The following is a 25,866-nucleotide window of genomic DNA, read 5'->3' on the forward strand; positions in this document are numbered from 1 at the left end:
ATCGCGCCCTGGGCCAAAGGCAGGCGCTAAACCGCTGCACCACCCAGGGATCCCTCATCCAGGTTTCTTAAAAATAAAACTCAATTAGGGGCTCCCTGGGTGGCTCAGTCAGTTAAGTGTCTGAATCTTGATTTTGGCTCAGGTCATGATCTCAGGGTCATGAGACTGAGCCCCATGTCAGGCTCTGTGCTGGGCGTGGAGCCTCCTTAAGAGTCTTTCTGTCCCTCTCCCTTTGCCCCCTCCTCATCTGCCTGCCCTCCTCTAAAAAAATGAATAAATAAATGAAACTCAATTAAAACTTACGTATTCCCAAAAGATGCTTTTTATTAGAAATGGAAATCAACTCAAAGTTTATCAGTGGCTTTTGCACTTGCTGAAGTTTATAGTCTAAGGAAAAGTTTCATAGGCAGACAATTACTCAGCTGGCAATGGAACTCTAGTCTAGGGCTAAAAGGCAGTAAGTCTGAGGAGTTAGGAAGTCATGCTATAAACTTTTTAAAAAGATTTTATTTATTTATTTATTTATTTATTTATTTATTTATTTATTTATTTATTATTTACTTCTTTAGTGAAGTGGGAGAGGGGCAGAGGAGAGAAAGAATCCCAAGCAGACTCCATGCTGAGCACTGAGCCCCATGTGAAGCTCGATCTCTCAACTCTGAGATCATGGCCTGAGCTGAAATCCAGAGTTGGATCCTTACTGACTGAGCTATCCAGGTACCTCAATGCCATACATTTTTAACAGAGATAGAAGTAAGTAGGCCATAGTCACTTTTAATAGCTCCTGGTAAATGGAGTCTAGGGTTCTAGAGTATTATAGCACTTGTATATTTCTTTAGTTGTTTTAAATAAACTTTGGTTATATGTTTTAAATTCCAATTATCAATTAAATATTATAATCATGACTTATAGGTTAAATTTAAAGTTATATTCATCCCTTAGTTTGGTTAGTTGGTTTTCTCAACTTTCTATTTCTAGGAATGTGAAACTCTTAGTTTCCTAATCCTAGAGCTCTATTCCCTTATTTGTCTGTAATGTTCTTGTTCTTCACTGCATATTTGGAAAAAAAAATAGGTCTATGTCATACCTCAGTAAGACATCCTGCTTATTACTGACTATAGCTAGAGAATGATCAAACATCTCTTGATGATGTATTACCTGGAAATTTAGTATTTGCTGAAGTCTTTCCTTCATCTGATGACAGCGCTGATTTACTACTGAGTCTAGCAAGGACAACCTGCCCAAAAGACAACCCAAAGTGTCTTCAATGACATCTCGGTTATCACCATTCTCTGGAAATGCTTGGGAAAACAAGTTCCTGTTCTTATCCATTTCTTCAGACATTTCCTTAATATCTTTGGCAAGAGTCTAGGGTTGATAAACGAGAAAGCACATTTCAATGCTTAGATCCATGAGTCTATATACAAATCAACTCATTTTGTCATAGAAAGTCCACTATATCTCTCCTACTTTTCAGTGATAATTATACATCAGGCAAGTTGACCCACTTTCACTTCTATAAATATTAGGGAAGCTGATACTGGAGATATTTTTCTCAGAAACTTTACATCATTAGCTAATATTAATAATATGTATTCAGTGAAAAATGAGACTTTGTAAAGGGCTATTTAAAAGTCATACAATATTTTTTAGGCTATGTTTCATATGTAGAAAATTTACAATACACAACAAGTTTCTACTAAGAGTCCTCCACTTTTTTCTTCCTGCTACATATATAAGATAGAGAACAAAAATGCAAAACATTAATATCTCTGGGAGCTTTTTACATCAGGCAGTTCTCTTCTGCATTATGCTGCTTGGAAATATGCCTAATTTATTCTTTATTAGAACTGTTTTATGTGTGACCTTCCTTATACGTTAATTATCCAACACCAAAATTAAAAGTGCTTTCTAATATTACATACTCACACACACCAGCTGCCAAACTTACCTCTTGGTTGAAGAGGCAAGCTTCTGTTTCTTCTGGTAAAAGTGCTGTGGCAACAAATAAACGTTCCTCAACATCATCTAACCATGTGGAGGTAGCTGACACCCCATCATATAACTTCTGTTCCAAGTGAATGTTCTGCCTCTTTTTCCCCCCACTCTGAGAAAAAGGAGAGGAGGACACAGAATTAATTATAGTGCTTTCGAGAATCAAAGAAAAATACCAGGATGAGATACCAGGGACCTGAGGCTGAAAGGCTCTGCCTTTCAGGGCTAATCACTTGTGCTTGACCTCAACCGTTCATGACCTGAGGTAGAACAACTTAATGGAGACCAAGATTCATGAGCAAACCAAGAGTGCAGCCCTACCTGTGATGAAACCTCTTCGAAGACCTGGTTCAATCCATCCAGCAAAGATGTCACTGCAGATTTGTCTTGGGTCTGCCCATCCCCTTTGTATAGTGGCACACCAGACAGGAGCCGATTTGGCCTGCTGTATAGCTGTGGGCAAACAGGGGCACTTATTTAAGAGCCTATGTACTATGTTCAGGTTTCATCATTTAGAATTATACTGTGAAGTAGATGCTGGAAAAACTATCCATATATAAAAACTTCTTCTAGAGAAATATGACCTCTTCAACATATCATGTCCACTAAACATGGTGACCAAATTCAGCAAGAGTAATATTTCTACTGATGGACTAAACAACAACAACAACAACAACAACAACAACAGCAAAACATGGTGGGAAAAATGCCTGAAATCTATCACAGCCTTCCTCTCAACTTGTCTTCTTGGTTTTAGACTACCCTTGATGAAATCATCCATCCTAGATAACAGATCTAGACTGATCCTTATGCTTTCTTCATTCACCTAACCTCCCCTAAACTCTTGTAGGCACACACAGTGTCTCCCTGATAAGGTCCAGGATATCGCTTAAACTTGATTGGAAACATCATTCAAAAGTTTGAGTGCTATACTTTATAAAATGTTTGAGTCTTATACTTTATAAAATGTCTCATCCTCACCTTGCCTTTCAGGCTGATTACTCATTATTCTCTAAACAACTCCTTTCCCACTGGAGCTAGAACACCCACCATACAGCACCTCTTTAAAATCCACCACCTCAAATTCTACACCACTACAATAGCCTTCTACTTTTTTTTTTTACTTCTGTTTCCTTTTTTAATTCCTGCTTACAGAGCCTACCATGATTGCCTAATTTCTCAGAAATAAAGACAGAGATAATGTCAACTTCGCCACAGTGTTGTTAGAAATAACACCTAGAACACAAAATATATTCACTAAACACAAAATACATTCACTAAACAATCATCCCTTTCTTCTTGGAAACTCTCAAGGCCACACTGTTTCTTCCTCACCTTTTCTCTCACCTCTTCACACCAAAAAGAAGAAAACTACCAAGGGTGCACTCTCTATAAGTGGCCAGTGATTATGGAAAGAAAGTACTCAAATAAAAAAAAAGGCCATAAAATAAAGAACATTTAATGAATGCTTTCCATTTCCAATTCCAAAGGCAATAAAATATGGACCTGAACCTAAACTTTAACAGTCTAGGGAGTATGGGAATGTCAGTGAGAGCAGGCAGGGCTTTTCTGGCAGGCTCACACAAGAGGATGTCAAGATGATAGCACAGCACTGACTGAAAATGTAGCTCTCTGAGACAAGACTGGGTAATAGATGAGACACGCAGGAAGTCTGGAGTCCTGGGTGAACCATGCAGATGCTTTAGGCTGGATGGACAAAGGTGGAATCCAGGACTTGGGCATTTACTGAATATAGAATAGTAAGTAAACATAAATATTACTAGGAATGCCTTGGATTTATCTGACTTAGGATAATCAGAAAAGACTGCAGTCCCTGATTTAGGACTTGAACTATCCCTTATAGTCAAAGGCATGGGGAACATTATAAAATAAAGGTGAGGTAGTGCTCAAGTCCAGGAGCTCTACATCAGAAATCAAGAATTCAGGCTATAAGTCAGAAATGTTTGATCAGGGATGTGAAGAAGCATTAATTCAAACAGGTCGGAGGTCCACGTGAAAGCTCTAAGGCACCACTTGCCAGGGTAGAAGAGGATTCTGGGATAACTACCTCCAAGAATGGAGTGCTCTATGATCCCCAGAGCCAGTGCTGGTGACTATTCACATGGACATCAAAAAAGAAGGCTGCTGGCCAGAGTAGAGGAGTGAGAAAGGGTGGCATGACACAAGAGTCTGTAAAATGAGATAGACATGCATGGTTCTAGAGCACTAATGCATGGTTCCCCACAGATAAGGAGACACACTGTGACCATCAGCCTGTCTCCTTTTCAGGTATCTGGCAAGCTGTATCTGTTTTATAGTACCTGCCTTGCCATCTCCTGCCTTCTCCCCTCAGAGGCACTCCAGTTACTAATATCGTTTCACTTCCTGTTGCAGCCTCTCCCAGCCCAGAAGCTAGTCCTAGTCAGATCAGTGGGAACAGCAGCTTCCCCAGATCTAAGGACCTAGACTTTACTCTGATTGTACAATGGTCACAGAATGGCCTAGAAAAGCACTGCTGGCCCAGGACCCAGGACTAGGGTTCCGTCTTCAAAATCCTGCCAGGAAAAAAAAAAAAAAAATCCTGCCAGGTTACAGCTGTGATAAACATCTGAGGGCTGTCTGGGTTTCCACCTCATGCACTAACTCTCCACAGAGTCGATTCCTCTGACTCAACTGTTCTCTAGCTTCTGCTTACAGTGAACTAATAGCTATTATCTACCTGGACCCTTCTGTTGCTATATTAGATTCCACTGGATTTGGCTTGCTTTGTGAAACAAGTCGAACATCACACAGTACCTACCATCCTGGGAACAAGCCTACAGATGGACCAGTAACCATTCTAGCTGACAACTGGCTTCCCCTTCCTTTTAGATCCACTGAGGTCCCAACATGTTTCTCATTAAGATCTTCTGAAACTATTAAATACTGGAAATAGTAATGGAAAAAAGATAACTTAGCATTTACTTCCAGAAAGTAACCAAATTTGTTGAATTTTTCTTGTCCTAGATGTGTATATTCTTGACTTCCACCTTAATTTTCAAGGTTGTGAAGAAAAGAAGGGTTGCTAATTAGGTTTATGCTAATAAATCTCATCAGATATTAACTAACTCTGAGGAAAAGAGTATCTAGAGGGACACCCGGGTGGCTCAGAAGTTGAGCATCTGCTTTGGCTCAGGACGTGATTCTGGAGCCTTAGGATCCAGTCCCACATCAGGCTCCCTGCAGAGAGCCTGCTTCTCCCTCTGCCTGTGTTTCTCTCTCTCTCTGTGTGTGTCTCTCATGCATAAATAAATAAAATCTTTAAAAAAAGGGTATCTAGAAATCAAATAAATTTACACACATAAATACATAATTATTAAAGGAAACATGAAATATGCTTGTTAAGAAAAATATAAAATAAATAATTCCTTTATGTGTTATTTTAGAATTGATAATGAAGTTACAGATTACTGTAGTTACATTCCATTAGCATAACCTACACATCTTTTATATTAGTTAATATATAAAATCAAAATATTCAGATACCAGTTGCTCTTGTTCCTGTTCCAGAACATTCTGTAGTAGCTTCTGCTTGGTACTAAATTCTTGATGTAGGCTTTCCCATTTCATTCTCATCTGGTCTTCAGCAGCTGATTTCTCCCCTTCCATCCCCAATTCCTGGGATAACACATCAGGTTTTTCGCTATTAGAAGAATAAATAATCTAAGTTTACAATTTGTGCAAAAAGGTGTTAAGTTCCAGGTAATTTATTGTATATACTAGATCTGGCCTCCAAAATTGGAACTAGATTATTTTAGTCATTAGTTTAAACTTTAAAACTATCAATTAAGATAGAAAATTTGAGACTAACCATAAACAAATATATTCTTACTTGTAAGTATAAGAACTGTGAGCACAGTAATTTAACAATTCATTGAAAATAGCTCACTAGTAAAGATAAAAAATAGTTATAACTTTTAGAAACAAAGTGTACAATTAGACTAGTGTCCATCAACAAACAGCCCACAGAATAATGAAAAAAAACCTAAAAATGCCACCTAGTCTATTGAGAGTTTTCATTCTGAGTCCAAAGAAAATGCTACAATGTTTCAGGACATGGAACAGAAGCACAGAGGGTGGAAGGAAGGTACTGCAGTATCATCCTTATTAAGGCAGCAGGGTAGCATCGGAGAAAGACCATGGCTTTGGAGGTGAGATAGATCTGGGTTGGAATCTCTGCTCCAGCATATTAGATTTGTGACTTTGAGTAATTTGTTTCAATTCTCTGAGCCTCTACTATCTTATCCTCAGATAAAGATAACTAGTGTCTATCTTACAGAAGTATAAGAATGTAGAGAAGACATGCACAATGCCTAGAACCCTACCTGGAACATAATAGCCACTTGATAGGTGGGGCCTAACAAAACGAATCTGGGGGACCCAAGTTCCAATAGATCCTAGTTTGTCAGAAGTTTTAAAGACCTAACTAGAGGGGTGCCTGGGTGGGTCAGTCAGTTAAGCATCTGCCTTCAGCTTCTGTCATGATCTAAAGGTCCTGGGATCAAGCCCCGGGGCGGGGGACAGCGGGGGTGGGGGTGGGGGCTGCTTCTCTCGCTCCCCCTGAAACCCCACTGTTTGTGCATTCTCTCTCTCAAATAAATAAATAAATAAATAAATAAAGCCTTTAAAAAAAGACCTAATTAGAACCATGTCATCTGAAAGACATATTAGATTGTAATTAATATTTTGACAGAACTTTTGCTTAAGTGGAAAAAAAATAACAAGTTCATTGGCCAGATAAAACTATACATTACCCTAACGTCTACTTTTCTCAGAATAAGTATTGAATACAATAGCTTTTTAGGTAAATCTGTTGAAGTAAGCCTTTAAAAATTATCTATAAGGCTGTAATGTGGTGTATTCTACTTTCTGGGATACGACGTAGAGAATCTCTCCAACCTGTGCACTTAGAGACACTCAAGAAGGCTAACTTCAATGATGCTAATATTAGCGAAAAAATAAAAAATTAAAAAATAAATTAAAAAGTGGCAAGGTAAATGCCCATCAGCAAAAAAAAAAAAAAAAAAAAAAAAGAGTGAACAAGTTATTTTCACAAGATACCATTAAGCACTTAAAATGATAGAACTAGATCTATATGTATCAACAGGGATTGTTTAAAAGCTGATACTGAGTGAAAAGTGCTAAAATCAAGTTAGTATCTCTAATTTGGCTTGTCATCTTAGTCTCTGGAGTTTTCTGTGTTTTTTTTTTTAAATCTTTTTAAATAAAAAAAGTTTTAAAGTTCTTATGAAATTAAATTTCTTTATTGTGATGTCATTTGTATTGCTGGACTGTATTTTTAATTCACTTATGTTTACATAACACTTTAGTATAAAACCATGGGATATTAAATATCTCTATTCTTACACTTAATCATTAATGCATATAAAATGCCAGCAGCAAATCAGTCTTAACTTAGAACAAAGCCTTTTATTTCCCATGGAAAAATATTCTTCCCTTTGATATTTATATCAATTAATATCCAATTGAGTTTCCTTATCTTAGAAGGATCCCTCCATCAACCTTCTATACATCATATAGTATTTATTCTTTATATATTAAATTTCTACCCTTGAAGCAAATCATGCCCCTCTCATAGGGGTTTTCTTACATAAACCAATTCATATTTGATAGTCTTAGAAATCAGCTAATAAGGTGAAGTCTGACTACAGGGTTGTTTTTTTTTCCCCTAGCAATGTTATTTTGTTCTTTTTAAAATACATGTATTTTTACTTTTGGATACTAGATATTGCTTACTTTATGTTTGTTTGTTTGGCTTATTTACACAGAGACTTGAAAGGCATGGTTGAACTTTAATCAATAGATTTACAGGTGAATTTTCTAAAGATTTGGACTAAAAATTTAAAAATTTATAAAATTTATAAAGCAGTCTTTAAAGCGAATCTTGTGTAGAAAGGCAGTATTGCACTGTGAATTTCTCTTTAAAATATTTTTGTATTTGAAACAGCAATTTATAATTGTTTGTCTTTCATCTGAGTTGTTTCCAAAGCTAAAGGCCAAGGAAAGAAAAATATCATGGCAAGAAAGTCACAGAAGATTCCTACTGCTGCTTTTTGTGACTATTCATATGATGAGGAGGCAATGTGTGAATGAGTTCTTTGTAAAAATAGCATTTGGCAAAAATATTCAGAAAATTGTGAAAAATGAATAAATGTTTTAGAAGAATCGGAGACAGAATAGAAAATGAAAAGCAAAGGCACGTCTTGACTCAGTCAGCATGCAAGGGATGGCGTTTCTCACGTTGGATTTACACAGACACACATATTTACAGCCTTATCTGTGCTTGTAAGCATGATGGACAATCAGGATTTTTGAAAACTCCTTCATATTTTAACATAATTTTTAGAGTTTTAAGATTATGGAATTCCTGACTAGTGATGTCATAACAGTTTTCATTTGTATTCTTTTTAAATTCATACTTATTAGTTTTATCAATATTTCTGCTGTCTTTTTGTTTCATTTTTCTTTTTGATGACAACCTAATTCCTATATATTTTGTCATAATATGTCTATTTTCTATTTCAATTGAATTGTAGTTCAATTTCTATCATCTTGCATTTTAATTCTTAAACATAGCCATATATACAAACATATAGTCAACACTGATGTTATATGTCACGGACATTTCATAAGTATTGATTAAACTGCAAAAAAAATACAATAAAAGGCTCTGCATCTATCTTTTCCAAAGTTAGCTTTTTTAAAGAGATTTTATTTATTTATATGAGAGAGAGAGAGTAAGTGAGAGTGAGAGAGAGAGAGAGAGAGAGAGAGACCACAAGCAGGGGCAGAGGGAGAGGGAGAAGCAGACTCCCCTGCTAAACAGGTGGCCTGACATGGGGCTCGATCCCAGGACCCTGGATCATGACCTGAGCCAAGGGCAGACACTTAACCTACTGATCCACCCAGGTGCCCCAAAAGTTAGTTTTGATCATCTATATTGTATAGTCCGGTTCTTACTCATGCATATACTATACCTACAATTTTATATTACGCCTTTACTTAGTATCACATATATATTTTCCGGTATCATATAGTTTTTTGTTAATATTATATATACAAAAACCTTTCTTAGGCTTTTTTTTAATACTAGCAGGCATTTCCCCCTTTTCTATTATTTGGTATTCTAAATGATATTTCAAAAGTCACTTCCATAACATATATCTTCTCCTTTGGCTATTTCCTCCAATAAATGCTCAGAATTGACAATGTTGGAGTCAGTGGAGTTAAAGCTATTTGCTGTATTTTGGTTGCCGAAGGATACTACTAAATCACAATCTTTACAATGCATGAGCACACAGGTTTCACTGAAACTTTTTTTTTTTTTTTAATGTTTTGGATTTTAAAGTTTTCCTGCATATCCTCTCAGTTGTGCCCACCACTTTCATAACCCCTCTGAAATGGAGGGGGTCAATTATTGCTGTAATCCTAAAGATGAGCAAACTGAAGCTTAGAGTTGAGTTCCTCTTCCATAGTGACAGCTGGAGAAACAGAGTTAAAACCCAGATCTGACTTAAAATGCAAGGATACTTCAACTCATCCTGCCTTTGAAATCAAAATCTCCAACTTGAAAATTCTCCAACTTCCTTCACTTTTATTTGAACACTTTGCTCTGCTGTGTACAAGGCTTTCAGACTCCATTCCAAACCAGGCCTCGAAACTCAATGAGAAACTACAGACAGATATGATCAAGAAAAATCAAGATATTTAGTGGGCACATACATTTATTTTTATTTTTCAGAGTGATGTTAGGGGAAGATAAGCTCTTGCAGGGAAAATGCTTTGCAGTTAGATATAATCACTCAGCTAGAAACACAATGGATCTAATTCTAGAATGCATTTCTTTTTTTTATTTTTAGAATGCATTTCTTATTTGATTCTAAAAAATGAACTCATAAGCATCTTCTTTGGACAGATATGCTCAGCATACTGGAAAGAGGGCAAACAAGTTAGCTATCAGCCATGAGCCATCATAATTACTAGCTATACTCATGCTGTACAAGAAATGTTCAAAATGCAAATAATTTTAATATCTTAAAGTGAAAACATTTTGCAGATGTTTAAAATTTTGAGTGAGATGTTTACATTTCTTCAAATCAGGGCAAGTTGGGAGAAAGTGTTTTGAAACATACCCAGCACCACCAGAGGTCTCTGCAGCTGAGTGCTGGGTGAGAATTTCCTCTCCACGACTGGCCACTGACCGCAGGAGGCTCTTCTGTTCTGCTAATTCCTGTTCCAACTCCTGCTCAAGGAAAAGGAGAAATGAAAACATGTGTTACTTTATGATTATTGCCTACAATCATGGTTTTAGGTCTAGAAAATTCTCAGAGAACTCCTGTAATAAGTTTCTAAGTTCAGATGTTGCATAAAAGGTGTGGTTTAGGTAAATGCACAAACATGTCTCCAAAGTACTCTATACCTTTCTTTAGTTTTTATAAAAGTTATCTCTGAAATCTCTTGGAAAAAAATTAATGGGGGGAAAAATTCTGCTGGGCAATGGTGCCCTCAAGTGGTGTACAACGCACTTTCACTCTTCAAAATCAATACAGCCAGAGCTGAGAGAAATCCTTGAGTTCAGCAGCTCTCTTGAATTCGCAACTTGCTTGATAAACTGGACAAGATTTGGGTTTACTTTTTCAATATTTATGAAAAATTTCTTTTCTGTTTGAGAAAATAAAATATTTTAATATGCCCTATACATAAAGCTAAAGTATCAATGAGAAATCATTCTTATTTATCAGCTCATTTATTTCACTAGGCAATTAATTTTTAATCCTATTTTGTGATGGTATCTACTTAAAAGTGAAAAATAAATTTCATTTTTAATAAGTTTTTTAAAAACACATAACTCAGGCTTTTACCAATTCTCAAAGGCCTTCCTGAGGTTATTATATAAAATAGGCTCGAATTCGGGCAAATCTGAAAATAGAGTAGGTAACCTTCATAAGGCAGATTATAATTGAGTCATGCTATTTGTAAACCTGAGCACAAGCTTTTCTTAAAGAACAGGCTTTAAAATGACTAATCATTCCAGTGGTCATAAGAAAGTACACTGAAACAGTTAGCCAGGTCTTGTTTCTGTCCAAAGAGAAAATAAAGGGGCACTTTGTATTTAGTACAGAAGTCACTTGTCCATCTAAAACATTTCTCTCAAAAAAAAATAAAAAAATAAAAAAAAATAAAAAAAATAAAAAAAAATAAAACATTTCTCTCAAGGTGTTTGCTTGGCAGGTCTGCAGGCTACAGAGGGGTCAGAAATGCTTTACTTTTTGTTGCTGGAGACTGCTCTGTCTCTGGTGGGTCCACGTGGTCCGTGCTTGGGCCAGCCATTCCTGGACACCAGGGCTCTGGCTGGCAGTCAGGTCCACATGGCTCTCCTCCTTCTCTTGTGCTGTTCCCTGCTTTTAATGAGGCAGAAATCAAGAGTCATACTATCCACAGAAAAACCTTAACCAAATGGAGTAAAGGCAACTTTGGTGTGGTCTGTATAATGATACCAAAGTAGATCCATTTGGATGTGAAACCAGACTTAAAAAAAAAAAATGGTAAGACAAAACCCATCGAATTTATGGTATTTGCAGAAAAGAGAACAATAAATAGATGATTATACTCAAATATTTGAGGGGGAAACTGTCTACTTAGAGGCTAGGCTTTTTTAGCTCACTGATGTGGTCACCAGATATTCCAGAAATTTTTCCATGAGAATATAACTCTAGATCTCACTTCCTCTACTATCACCACCCAGACCAGACCCCACTGTCATCTGTTGCCACTGCTGGCGTGGATAATGTTTGGTTAAGGGAGAAAGACAAGAGTAATTATTAATTACTGAGGCAGGAATTTATCCATCATGCTTGATGATTCTGATGGAATTTGAAAGGCCCTCTAATACTGCATACAGAATGGAATTAGTTCAAATGAGAATCCTTCTACCCATATGTATATATATGTCAAAAAGATAAAGTACACAATCTTAATATAACTCATTCACTAAATGTTTATTAAATAACCATGCATTGTGTGTCTGCCACTATTCTAGGCATCTTCTGCCAAGAAGCCAGGCAAGGGTCCTTCTGGGGAGACAGATAATAAACAAGATAAGTTGAGATAAGAGCCATAAAGAACTTAAAACTAGATAATGGCATAGAGAGTGAAGGGGAAGGTTTCTTAGGCTGGTCAGGGAGAGAGCATCTTGAGAAGAGACAACTGCATTGAGCACTGAACGATGAGAAACCACCTGCCTGGCAAAGACCTAGGTAGAGGGCTTTCCAAGTTGAGGAACAGTTGGAGCAGAGACCATGAGAGAGAGGAATCTGGCATCTCAGAGAGAGCAACAACAAGTGAAGAGGCCAGTGTGGCTGTACCATGGGGGCAGGGAAGGGGGACAGTTTACAAGTAGCTTCCGCAAAGGAGTGGTCCTGCTCCCTTAAGCTCCAGGGCTCCTATATCTCAGTCCTTTGGTTCTTCATTGCTACATCTGACCATGGACTGGGATCCAGCTGCTCTAGGTCATCCAGCTTGATCACCCACAAAGACCCTTCTCTTCCTCTTATTTTCAAAATTTTACCCTAGCTGTTAAGGAAAATAAATGGGGTCAATTTACTCTTCTGTTTTATTCATTAGTCTCATGATTAAATTGCAAAATGTTTGAGATAATGTGGAGATAATGAACTTGTAATGTTGGTATCAGTGCCTGAAGAACAGTGAACGGAAGGAAACCATGAAACCCACAGGTAATATGATACATAATCCTCTCCCAGATTCTGAGCCACCTTAGCTCACAAGTAACTTCCTTTTCTTTAAGATGATCCAGCTTCCCAGAAAGAAACTATGGCTCATATAGAACAATGGGGATGCCAGGGCCTAAAGTATTCCATTTGCATTTCACAGGACCTTCAGAGTGGGTGACTGGAAACACCCCATTCAGTATATTCCCCACTCCTCCAGTAATGCTTCTTACAGATGAGCAGTGATTCTCCTGAAGGTAGGAGGTATGAGGTGAATGGGCACTCTTCAGCACTGAAGCCAGTAATTTTCTGCCTGAAACAGATTCTCTCCCATCTGAGAATGCACTATCTACCCAACATAAACTCTGAAAGACTGTGGCTCTTCTGGTAAGGATGAAACAGCAGGTCAAAGGGGACCTGCGGAGAATGACCCCAAGGAAGTCAGTGTACAAGGCTGAATGCTATCTCTAGGGAAAGCTGCCCCAGCTGATGAAATGGTGGCCCTGGCCATGACCTGATGCCTCTCGTGGGATCCGATCACTTTCCCTCGCTTTGCTCTTCAGTAAAGGTTTGTTTTCAGAGCCCAGCCTAGAGACTCATATGGTAACCTCTCAAGGGCATCACCTCACCCTTCTGCACAGGTTACTACTGTCTGATTAAGAGGTTTTTTGTTTTTTGTGTTTTTTTTTTTTTTTTTCCAAATTCCTCACAGCAAATTTGTGCTTGGAAAAAATAACAATTGCAATGTTAGATCTTAAGAATAGCTTAACTAGTTTTACATGCACAGACACATATTCAGAATCTAAGACTTAAAATCTAAGGGGAGTCATATTTCACTAATTGAATCCACAGCTTTAGAGAAACAAAAATTAAGAAGCATCAAAAGCAGATGTTTAGTATGTATTTTCTAATGTGGTTAGGTTCCATTTTTCAGCTAGTAAATTTTTCTTTGACTGATTTAGCCATTTTGAAACATAAGACTTGGACCACAGGAAACAAAAAATGATTAAGGATCCAGTTCAAATTTCATTCCTTTTCCCATGGGGATGAGAAGGCACTGACAGAAGGAATAGAATAATGGTAATTACATTCTAATACGTCTGATAACCATTTTCTCTCCTACCTAAGGAAAGAGGAAGTAAGGCAGCTTTAGTCCCTAGAGTCCCCCAGGGGTGGAGCTACATAAGCTGTTTATTTTGGAAATACTAGAACAGTAACCCGGTTGCCAGGAACATTCTTTGGAAGATTAGTGAGGATTGGAAATGCTAAACATTAAGTAAAACATTTCTTTACAAAGCGTTTCACTATTTATATAGGGCAAACTCTGCTCCTTCAAAGGATGATAATGTGTGAAAATGATTAACCTTTTATGAGGAAAGATACCATGTAATTCAAGAGAGTATTACATGCCCATGTGTCTCTGTCACTTCATAAAGAGAAGGAATCTATTAGTGGGAGGGGGACTCAAGGGATTGGTTATTTTTTGATATATATTTTTTGATATATATATATATTTTTTTTTGATATAACTATAACTAGTTAAAAAGATGACTGTGATAGATCTGACCATTTTGTAGGCAAGCAGCACTGAGAAATGGTGTGCTTATGGCCATACAAGACAAGACAAGAGGTGGTACACCAGGATGGGGAGACTTCAGGATAGCAGTTGCAAAGTGCTAGTCAAAGAATCTAGTCTGCCCTCTGTTTGGCACACAAATTATTTTAATTTAGAATTTTTAGAATTAAATGATAGGGTTTTAAAATTGGGAGATTTTAAAAATAATCCAAATGTCCCTTCTCTGAAAGATCTAGCAATGCTGCCTATAAAATCTTCTGTAATAGATGGAGCTGAAGATAACTGCTTGACGTGAGACCAGCTTGCCAAGATTCTGACTAGGCCTGCTTCACTCATTTATATGCCTTTACCAGGCCCTGAGGCCTTGGAAAGTGTATCCTTATCCCCTCACCTCCACCCCTCAAACCCCCTTTTATCCTGACATGTGCCACTTGCATATCAGGTTCCCCCTCCCTTCCTACCTGCCTTTAGGGTAATTGCAGCTTTTTAAATTACTATTCCAGATGTGAAACCTTGAAGTCTTTCCTTTGATTTGGTTTTTTTAGAGATAAGGTTCATTCATACAACACCATTAGGAAAAAAAATGCACTATATATTAGATTGATGATACTTTTCTATAAAACCAAGTAAATTAGTATAAACTTTTACAGTTAGAAAATTAACCTCATTTTGTTCAAATTTAATTTTTTAATTACAATTTAAATTTTTTTTATATTCCTTACTCTCTAATTTTATATTTTTAACACTTTTCTTGTTGCTTTGATTCATAAAGTCAGATTACATGTACATTTTGAAGTATGTAAATATAAAGTGAAAAGCTGTATTTTGTCGTTATTTGCATTTATTTAACCAACAGTGAGTTAAAATATCTTTTCATACATTCACTGGCCATTTGTAGGTCTCGTCTCTTCATTTGAATGGTCTCTTTATCTTTTGTTCATATTTCTATCACGTGACCTTTTCATATTGGTTTACAAAAGATTTGTGGAAATTAAGGGAATTAATTCCTTGACATGTGAATTATGCAGTTTCTTCCCTTTTTGTCCATGTCTTTTCATGTGGTTTCTGTGTTTTTGGTGGTAATAGAACTTTTTCATTTTTGTGTTGTAGTTTTTAAAGAAACTAAAATTCTGGGCTTAGGGCATACTGGCATAGATCCTTCCCATCCTAAGATTTTTTTAAAAAATACCCATATATCCAGAACTTTACCGGTTTAAATTTTTACATTTAAATATTTGGTCCATCTATGATGACTTTTTTTTCTGCAAAGAATGGTATAGGAAATCTAGTTTATCATATTTCAAGTGGTTCATCTATTACTTTATTATTATTTTATTCACTGAATTGAAATGCTACATTAACCATTAATCAATCTCCCTTAAATATTGAGGTCTCTTTCTGGAATATGTATTCTGTAAAGTTTTTTGTTGATCCATTTACTGTGCTAATGCCGAACTATTCTAATTCTTGTAATATTGTATTTTAACATATGTTAAGATCAAATTAGCTCCTCATAATTCTTCAGTTTCAGAATATTACGGTTATTTTCACATTTATTTTATTCCAGGGAAACCTGGAATCATTTTGTCACATTTTATATCATTGCATTACATTCCAAATAACTTAAACATATATGCTAGTACAGGAAAAAACTGCCATCTTTAAAATATTATGTTCCTAAGAATAGAGTTTATCTGTCCATTTTTTCACATTCTTTCTACTCATGTTTTAAAATATTATTTGTTGAGATTCCAAATATTTCATATTTTGTTGATATCACAGATAGAAAACTATTATTTCTCTAAGTTGTTTTTTGTTTGTACATGGCAAAGTTATAGATTCTATATTTTTTAAAAAAAGATTTACTTATTTATTTGAGAGAGAGTAAGCAGAGGGAGAGGAAAAATAATCCTCAATCAGACTGCCAGCTCAGTGTGGAGCCTAATGTGCATTCCATCTCAGGATCCTGAAATTATGACTTGAGCCGAAATCAAGCAGTCGGCCACTTAACCGACTGAGCCACCCAGGTGCCCTGGATTCTCCATTTTTAAAATAAGCCAGTCATCTTACTAAATTCTTCCATTGCTTCTAATAGTTTTCTGTTGATCAGGTTTGATCTTCCAGATCACAGAATTATATGATTAGCAGAAAGAACTGAAAATATGTAGTGTAGTCTGAAAAAAATTGTCATTATACTGAGAAAACAAAAGCAAGCAGAATAGTATGTTCATTAAGTTTCCACCACAATATTGGTGCCCTGTCTTCCGCCAGCACCTGCATGGAGATAAGAGGTTTCCTTGGTACTGTAGTTCTGAGACCACACCCTGCCCTTTGGTTCTATCTTCTCCCTCCTACACATTTTTTATCAACTTCTTTTTCATCATTCTTTCCTCTACTGAGTTGTTTCCATCTACATGTAGGCATGCCACATTCTTCTGATCTTAAAATTTTTTTTTTTTAAGATTTTATTTATTCATGAGATGCACATGAGAGAGAGTTCATGAGAGGGGGGAGCAGAGACACAGGCAGAGGGAGAAGCAGGCTCCATGCAGGGAGCCCGATGTGGGACTCGATCCCAGGACTCCAGGATCATGCCCTGGGCCAAACAAAGGCAGGCGCTAAAACCTCTGAGCCACCCAGGGATCGCCTTAAAATGTTTTCTAAAGTATATCATTTCTCTGCTACTCTTCATAGGGAAACTCCTGAATCACTTGCTCTCCTCTCCAACCCGTCCCTCCTTATCCTCACTTTCATTTGAATGCCTTCGCCTTCTCTATACAACTGGAACAGTTACTGTTGAGGTCACCAAAGACCTACATGTCATGAGATCCAATGGTCAGCTCCCAATCCTCATCTTGCCCCACTTACCTGCAAGTAGCTTCTAGGAACCAAACTCTCCATCTTCCTCTCACCTCCCTGGCTTCTCCTTGTTACACTCTTCTATAGGCTCCTCCACAACTTCCAAACCCATAACACTGGAGTGTTCTAGCGCCTGATTCCAGGACCTTGGTCTTCATCTCTCCTCAATCCTTTGGGATCCCATCAAGCCTCATACCTTAAGGAGGACCATCTAGAGGCTGATGACTCTAGGTCTCTCCCCTGAACTCCAGCCACTACATGACACTGAATAAACATCACACACTGCACTATCTGAAATTTAACTATTGATCTAACTACTCTTTCTCTCCCCACATCTGTTCCTCAGATAGTTTTCACCTTCACAGTTATCCAGAATCTAGGAAGTTCTCATCACCTCAACCTCTATGCCATGTCTTCAAACTGGTGTCTGAGCTTCTACTCTGGTTCCCTATAGTGGATAAAAGCTGATCTTATCACTCCTCTATTCCCAAACACTCCAGTGGCTTCTCATTTCCCCCAGGGTAAAAACCAAAGTGTATACAATGCCTGTAACATCCTTTTACCATGTTCCCTGTTACCTGTGTCTGGCTTCATTTGACGCCACTCTCCCCTTGCTCATTCCATTCTAGCCACAATGGCCTTCTTGAACAGACCTAGGATGATCTCACCTTGGGGCCTCTGTATTTGCTTTCCCCTTTGCATTGAACTCTCTCCTTCATATCTGCATAGTTCACTCCTTCAAATGTGACTTTAGGGGGCTTTCTTGGCCACCCTGTTTAGCACTGCAAATCCAACCAGATTGCCTTTCCCCATCTATCCACTTTATGGTATCTCACCTATAGCTCTTATCATCTCCTAACTTAATATATAATAATGTATTTTAATTTTATTTTATTTTTTAAATTTTATTTATTGTCTATTTCCTCCAACCATAATCCTTTGACGTCAGGAATATATAGCTATAAATACAGACATCCAAATACAGGTAGTTATTTTCCAGGCTCTTTCACTCAATTGTATAAAATAGCAGCTGACACACAGTTGCTTCTCAATAAATGTTTGCTTAATATTTGTATAGGATAACAATAGCAATATCTAATTTTTACAGATTAAAAAGAACAAAATTAAAATATTGGACAGTATCAGTATGAAAGGTATATGAGGAGAAGTCTGAGTGAAAGTGTTCCAAGGTTCTAATTATACTGCCCTAGAAGGAGATTAAGAAATAAACTTAGAATTTATTAGGTATGAGTGGTAAAGAGCAGATATTAGGGGAGGGGGGAAGCAGTCAACCACTTAAAAATAAAAGTTAAAAAGGATAAAAAAGAAGAGAACAAAAATTTTAAAAGTAAAATAAAAGACATCTACACACATCAGTAATCACAGTAAATTTAAATGGGCTAAGCCTGTCCTTTCAATGTCAGAGATTTTCTGATTAGATAAATGTTTAAAACCAACAAAGTATAGCCAAGAGGTAAATCTAAAACAGAAGGACACAGAAAGGGTGAAATTGAAGGAAAGTTAAAGGATATACTAGGCTAATATTATGCCCCCAAAAGTTCCAGGGATATAAAACAGAAATCACTATTTGGGAATATTAAGGTCACTACATGAGAATAAAATGGTTCAATTCATTTGGAATATATGACAATGTAAGGTATGAGCCCTAAGTCAAAAAGTCTAAGTATATCTGAAAAATAAAATGTAGGAAAATAGAAGAAAAATATTAAAATGCCATTGAATATCTTAATCTATGACCTATGTTGAAATACTTTTTTAAATAGTATATTTGCTAAATATGGGTATTTATTTTCATGATCTTTTCTTTTCCTGTACTGCAGGCTTTGGGTCTATGGGTTCAAACAGTCCTTACAAAACCTATCTGAAAATCAGTGCCAAAGTGTGTGTAAGTATGTACATTCCACAGCTCTTCCTTTACAGATCCTAGGCTGGGAAAAGGCGCCTTGGCGGCCATGTTTTAGGATGGAGCACTGGGTGGCTGGAGCCCTCACCTGGATGTTGAGCTGTTTGTCGTGCAGGGCTCTCTGCAGCTCCAGGAGGCTCCCCTTGAGCACTCTCAGCTTTATGGCAAGCTGCTCAGCCTCCTCCTTGGTGTGAGCCTTGCCTTCCAGCAGCAGGTTGTCATTGTGGACTGAGAGTTCTGATAAGGCCACCACCTTCTGCTCTATTTCCAACAGCATGTTCTGGAAAACCAAAACGAGGATGAAATTCATACACCCTGCCAGTCTCTGCACATAAAGATAATTTCTCACAGCGAAACACAATACTTCTAGTCTTTCACCAAAAGAGTATGCGTTCATGTTTTTTTCCTACTTTTCTGACAGACCTGAAGAGTAGTTACAGATTTTCAGATTCTTTGAGCTTCCTAATTTTTCTTGTCTTTAAGATTAGATGTTATATAATGGAAAACATCTTAAAAGCATACAAAAGCATATTTCATATAGCCAAGGGATAAGGAGAAAAGACCACACCTTTGCTTTATCCCATTATTCCAACTGTTTTACCATTTTAGTGTTAGATTGTGATGCTTATGACAAATAGTAGTAAAGATATCATATAATCAACCGTTATTCTCTCTTTCAAGACATTGCTTCTTTTTTTTTTTTTCAGGTTGTTGCTCTTATTTCTTGATTTTAATTTTTTTTGTTTTTATATAATGCAGTTTTAACCTTACATTTCTAAAAGTTTTCCTAAGAATTTTATTTTCATTTTCTGAGACAACTTTCTAAGGCTGCTTTTCTTCTCAAATACAAGCTAGATTTTGAGAAGGAGCAAACTAGTCTCCCTTCTTCCAAAGTGAGGTTTAAAACAAAAACTAAAAAAAGAACAAGATAAAAACATCAAAGGTAAACAAATAACAATCATTTTATTTTCTGCAGAAATCCTTCTGTTTTTATATTCCTTAACTCTGAACTTTTAAAAAATGCACTCTCTAATTTCAATCAAGATATTTACTAATGAGAAAAGTATTTTAAATCAGAAAAACTACCATCAACTTTTAAGAATATATGTTTAAACTACAAAACTAGAACTAAATGAAAGCATGAAATATTTAATGAAATGGGGCTTAACGGATGATTCCCTGAAGATTCTATTTGAGAAACTAATATAGTTATACCAAGACTTTACCACTAGGCACAGTTGGCACAGCGCTAAGGGCTCATAATACTTTTAGAGGCCCAATAAAAATCTTAATTTTAATTTCTTCTAAAATCAGAAGAAACAAATGAATATAACAATGAATATGTAATAATGAATCCACTCTAGATCATATTAGTCTTTGGACCAAAGTAGTTATACTAAAAATACAATTTTTAATATTTTTATAGAGGAAGAAGCCCACAGAAGCAAAGTGCCCAGAGCCCCAAAAGTCATAATAGGACCCTCATAACAGCCACAGTTCTAATTACACAACTGGCTTAAATACTACACTTGAATTGACTGAGGAACTGCTGTGTATTTGTGTGATTCCATATGGTTCTAGTTTCTAAAAATGTTATCAAAATACCATTTCAATGCTTCATAAAAATCCTAAAATATATTATCTGAATTGTGAAATTTATGCATAGCCATAAAAATAGAGACATCCAAAAGGGAGAGGTAGGAGTAATGGTAAAATATAATTTTAGAATGCTAGTTAGTACATGTGCTAATTTTAAGCACTTAGAAGGGAATGCAAAAAATAGATGTTTCTTTCCAGTAAGGAAACTTTAGAAAAGATGATATAAATAATTTAAAAAACATTCACACGTGGTTCTTTATTCTCTACCATCCAGGCAGAGAATAACAATACTTTGAATACACATAAATAAATTGCCTAGAGCATTTAAAAATCCCAGTTATAATGATCAATATTACAATAAATCTAAAATCTAATAAAAGGAATGATCAAAATAGCATACTACATATTAAGAAGAAAGCATTCATTCATTAATGGTTTTCTCATATTTCCTGATTCCAAATAAGAGACATATGGAGTCACACATACTGATATTTTAACCCTGTAGATTAGGAAGTCTTACTAGATAGTTGCTAGTTAAATGAAAGAGCTTTTAGACATACTTCAGCCATGTGTGAAGTCTATTATTTTTTTTTAATTTTATTTTATTTTTATTATTTTATTTATGATAGGCACACAGTGAGAGAGAGAGGCAGAGACATAGGCAGAGGGAGAAGCAGGCTCCATGCACCGGGAGCCCGACGTGGGATCCGGGTCTCCAGGATCGCACCCTGGGCCAAAGGCAGGCGCTAAACCGCTGCGCCACCCAGGGTTCCCCGTGAAGTCTATTATTTTGATAATCATTGAAATTCAGTGATTGGTACATTGGAGTTCATTACCTAGTCTCTATACTTACACATGTGTTTGAAATTTTCCATAATGAAGAGATAAAAAAATGCTACAATAAAAACCTTAATGTCATTTTACATTAATTCCTAAAGACCTTGGGACACCTGGGTGCCTCAGTGGTTGAGCATCTTCCTTTGAACCTCAGGTCATGATCCTGAGTTCCTGGGATTGAGTCCCTGAGTCCTGGGATTGAGTTCCTGGCACCCAGAGGGAGCCTCTTCTCCCTCTCCCTATATGTCTGCCTCTCTCTGTGTCTCTCATGAATCAATAAATAAAATCCTTTAAAAAAAAATTCCTAAAGACCCCACATCAGAGGAAGGAAATTCTCTGTTCCAAAAGACAACCTTCCTATGTTCAGTCTATCTGCCTATAACTGAGTTTTTCCAAGTTGTCCAAATAATATATCCAAATTAGAACCAATATTGCAACAGAGCACTTAAGGGCACCTCCTTTTGTGTTTATCCACAGTCTGATTTACTGATATTAATTCTTTTCATTGGGTTTGTAGTCCTTAGTAGCCACTAAATATAGATACCATAAGTGTTTTAGTATTTACAGTCTTTAAAAAAAAATGTCCTTTAGGAAGCTAAAGATTTTCTAAAGAGTAGACACCACTGGTAAAATTTTTCAAAAGACTAATAAGTCCAATTCTGAATTTCACTTAATCTTTTATAAGATATTATTTTTCTACATATATACAAATATATAAATATATACAATATATATTTATACAATAAATATATACAATATACTGATTGAGAAAAATCATATATCCATATCAAGTCTTTTTACTGTTATAATTTCTGTAGTTAAACACAGTATACTCTGTGATATTGGAATATTCCTTCAAGACCATTTTTGTACCTGGCAGTCCACTAGCTGGGCTTCCATGTCCATAGGCTCCTTCGCTGTACCCAGTGCTGTGTCCAAAGTGGCTTTAGTGCTCAAGAGCCAGTGGTCCAGCTCATCGGCTTCACAGCGATACCTCTGCAGGGCCTGTTCCTGTCTCTGTTCCTCAAGCTGATCATTTAACTTCTCCTGATGAATAAAGTAGAATGTAACATACATCACCATGAGGTAAAATCATTAAGATGCAACACAATACAGAACACCAGGTTCTTAGTCCTGGTTGTGCATCAGAATCACCTGTGAAAGTTAAAAAAAAAAAAAATAATAATAATATGGGACACCTGGGTGGCTCAGCGGTTGAGCATCTGCCCTTGGCTCAGGGCGTGATCCCAGAGTCCTGGGATCAAGTCCAACATCGGGCTTCCTGCATGGAGCCTGTTTTTCCCTCTCCCTATGTCTCTGCCTCTCTCTCTCTCTGTCTCTCATGAATAAATAAATAAATCTTTAAAATAATAATAATAATAATAATAATAATAATAATAATAATAATAAAACGTGCTTAGGCCACATCCTAGAGCACTAAATGAGAATTTCTGGAAGTGAGTCTCAAGTTTAGTATTTTTTAAAAGCTTCTCTGATGATACTAACATGAACCCAGAGTTTAAGCTTCTTACATAATATACCTATGGGGCTTGGCAGGTAATGTAAATAATGGAAATTGACCAACAATTAGAATGAAACAATGGCATAAGAGAGTAAATGGCAATAGGTACTTTACCTTAGTGTCTGGGAAAGTATAAGGAGTGGTGGGCAAGCCCATTCAGAGCACCACAATGTGATTTCAGGCAAGTGATTCCCTACAGGAACAGATGGCTCAGTGGTACTAGTTTCTTAAGTAAAGGAGGAAATTCAAATTTTTTGGATATGTCTCTGGGTTTTCTCAATGATAGCAAATAATTCATATTAAAAAAAAGCCTCCAAGCCAATCACTTCATTTTAAAACTCCACAAGGATTTCAAAGTATGATTAGGGACAATATTAATGAATTAAAAAATTAATTTTTAATACAAGTACTGGGAATACCTTATTTTAAAAATTATTTCATTAATAATTTATTATATTGTTATTTTTAAATTTCAGTTTTTATTAAATAGTTGAAAATAGAGATTAAATAAAGCTAACACATTGATTTTAAGTGTCTCCCATACAAAAAATAAATGAATATATGATTTGATTAATCTTATAATAGGTAAAACTGGAAAGAGCCTACACACCCAACAATAGGTCTGTGTTCAACTGAATTACAGCATAACCAGCAGCTAAATAATGTTAAGTTCATATAATAATAAATTGAGAACATAATTGAGAACTGATTATGTGCCAGAGAAGCCGCTTGACCCTGAGATACCAGGAGACAGATACTCTAAAGGTCCTTAAGCAGTCTCTAGTCTAATCAAATTTATAGGAGTATCAATATGAACATCACATATGTTTAGGGCCAGGAATGATAAGAGAACAAGAAAAAGCAAAATAACTTATTTTGCATGTTATTGTTACCAAAATTTATCTATTAAATAATGTTAAAGTTAAGTAACATGAGAACCAGAATTGCAAAACTATTTTCATGAACTAATGTGCTTAAACTGGCTAAGGGTGACTAAGGATTTATTCTTCAGAGTATTAATAATACTAGTCATAAAATGCTCTTATTTAAACAGAGCAAACTATTATGCAAACCTTTACAATTATTCTTCACAAGGCTCACGTCTACCAAGTTTTGCTTTCCACATTCTCAATTTTTCATGCTGAAATGAGTCAGAAAGTAGTGAAAAGACACATTCAAGGCTACACACTGACTCAGTGCTCTATTCATGAGACCCTCCTTGAGACACACACAATACCAGCTTCTTCTGAGAGGGAAACCATAAAAATGTAGATCACGTAAATGACTCTCATGCTTGTCAACACAAGTTGAAGAGTTAATTTGGATGTGAGGGGAACCTGCGGAGTGGCTTGTTACCTCCAAAAGCTGTCGCTTCCCTGATGCCTTCATCTTGATGGTGGACATCCGCTCGGCTAAGACAGTGAGTGTGGACTGCAAGGCTAGCTGTTCAGCGGGGTCGGACTCGGGAGACTCGGACACCAGCTCCTCTGCCAGAGACGACTGGAGCTCACTGATCTCATCTTGAAGCATGAGAATCTCATCCATCAGTGCCTGTGAAGAAGACTGTGGAATCACACTCCTGTATGTAGTTTTTTTGGACTGAGGAATCGTGTCCCTAGCTGAGTCTCACATCGATTGAGATTAGGTTAGATACTTCACATGCAGGTCATTTAGTCAGCAAACAGAAGTCCCACTAACCTAAGTTCCAAAATGAAAGGGCATTCCTGACTTCAAAATCATTTGTGTTCCTAACATAAATGGATTTGAACAAGTTAATGAATCCTTCTGGCTTTCAATTAGGCTCACCTGCAGTCCAAGAGTGGGGACATGCTCAGTCTCAGTCCGACTCTACGATTCTATGTTGAAAACAACTCACTACTTTCTTCCTCAATGAGATTTTTTTCCATTTCAAATTTCCCCAAGTCTTCCACAATACCACACTTTAACCCAAAGCTCACATTATATAAGACCAGGGAGATCTCTCACCTGTTTCTTTGTTGTCACATCTCATTTGTCTCCTGTCCATTCCTGAAGCTTCAAATGCTTTCTAACGCTGAATGCTCACAGGGGTGTATCCCTTACTCAGACATCTCTTCTAAATTTTAGGCTTTATATTCCAAGTATACATTTCCCTGGGTACCTCCAGAGTATTACATACAAAGCCTGCTTCCTCCTCTGTCTTCCTCATCTCAGTGAAATGTAGCACTCTCTCATTGTTCAAGCTCAGGACCTAGGAGTCCTCATCACACCTCCTCTCCTTCACCTGCCATATCCAATCCAACACCAATTCCTCCATGACGCATCCTATACGTCTCCTCTGCCCATCCCAATTCAGCCGGCTCTCTGAATTGCTCTGTCTACTGGTGGCTTTCCTGCTTTACAGGCTTACCTAGTCTCCCCAGTCCACTCTGCACAAAGCAATTCGAGTAAGCTTTTAAAAAGGTAATCAGAGCCTCTCACTCCCCTGCTTTAAAATATTTAGTGGCTTATCGTCTGTAAAATAAGAGCCAGACTCCTTACCCTACTGGTATGTCTCATCACTTCCCACCCTTGTACTATCCATACTCCCTTCTTGCTTGCTACATTTCTGCCTTCTGTACTTAGTCTACGACCTCCAGCTCTTTCAGGCAAATAGCACACTAACTTCTTTATTTGCATCCATCACAATTATAGACATGTTTTTTTATTTCCCCCCCTTTTTTTTGTATGTTATGACTTACTCTTTAACTTGAATCTTGACAGGAGAAATTCTTATTTAGAATTTGAA

General features: G+C 36.7%; 1 protein-coding gene across 16 annotated transcripts in view; it reads right to left on the reverse strand.

Annotated features, from left to right (window-relative positions):
* The window catches only part of SYNE1 (spectrin repeat containing nuclear envelope protein 1), a 448,999-nt gene that overhangs the window by 123,641 nt on the left and 299,492 nt on the right, over positions 1–25,866 (reverse strand). For 10 of the 16 annotated variants that reach the window (XM_077897049.1, XM_077897055.1, XM_077897084.1 and 7 more), the window contains 9 exons: positions 24,456–24,662; positions 22,451–22,624; positions 19,230–19,421; positions 11,322–11,456; positions 10,188–10,297; positions 5,521–5,677; positions 2,317–2,448; positions 1,952–2,107; positions 1,159–1,368 (listed from right to left, as the gene is read on the reverse strand). In XM_077897049.1, coding sequence (XP_077753175.1) covers positions 1,159–1,368; positions 1,952–2,107; positions 2,317–2,448; positions 5,521–5,677; positions 10,188–10,297; positions 11,322–11,456; positions 19,230–19,421; positions 22,451–22,624; positions 24,456–24,662 — 1,473 coding nt within the window. Of the gene's footprint in view, positions 1–1,158; positions 1,369–1,951; positions 2,108–2,316; positions 2,449–5,520; positions 5,678–10,187; positions 10,298–11,321; positions 11,457–19,229; positions 19,422–22,450; positions 22,625–24,455; positions 24,663–25,866 lie in introns of those variants that run through there. The other 6 variants (XM_077897071.1, XM_077897040.1, XM_077897032.1 and 3 more) reach the window with 5 other exon arrangements.

This window comes from Canis aureus, chromosome 1, assembly GCF_053574225.1.
Source record: "Canis aureus isolate CA01 chromosome 1, VMU_Caureus_v.1.0, whole genome shotgun sequence".
Taxonomy (NCBI): Eukaryota; Metazoa; Chordata; class Mammalia; order Carnivora; family Canidae; genus Canis; species Canis aureus.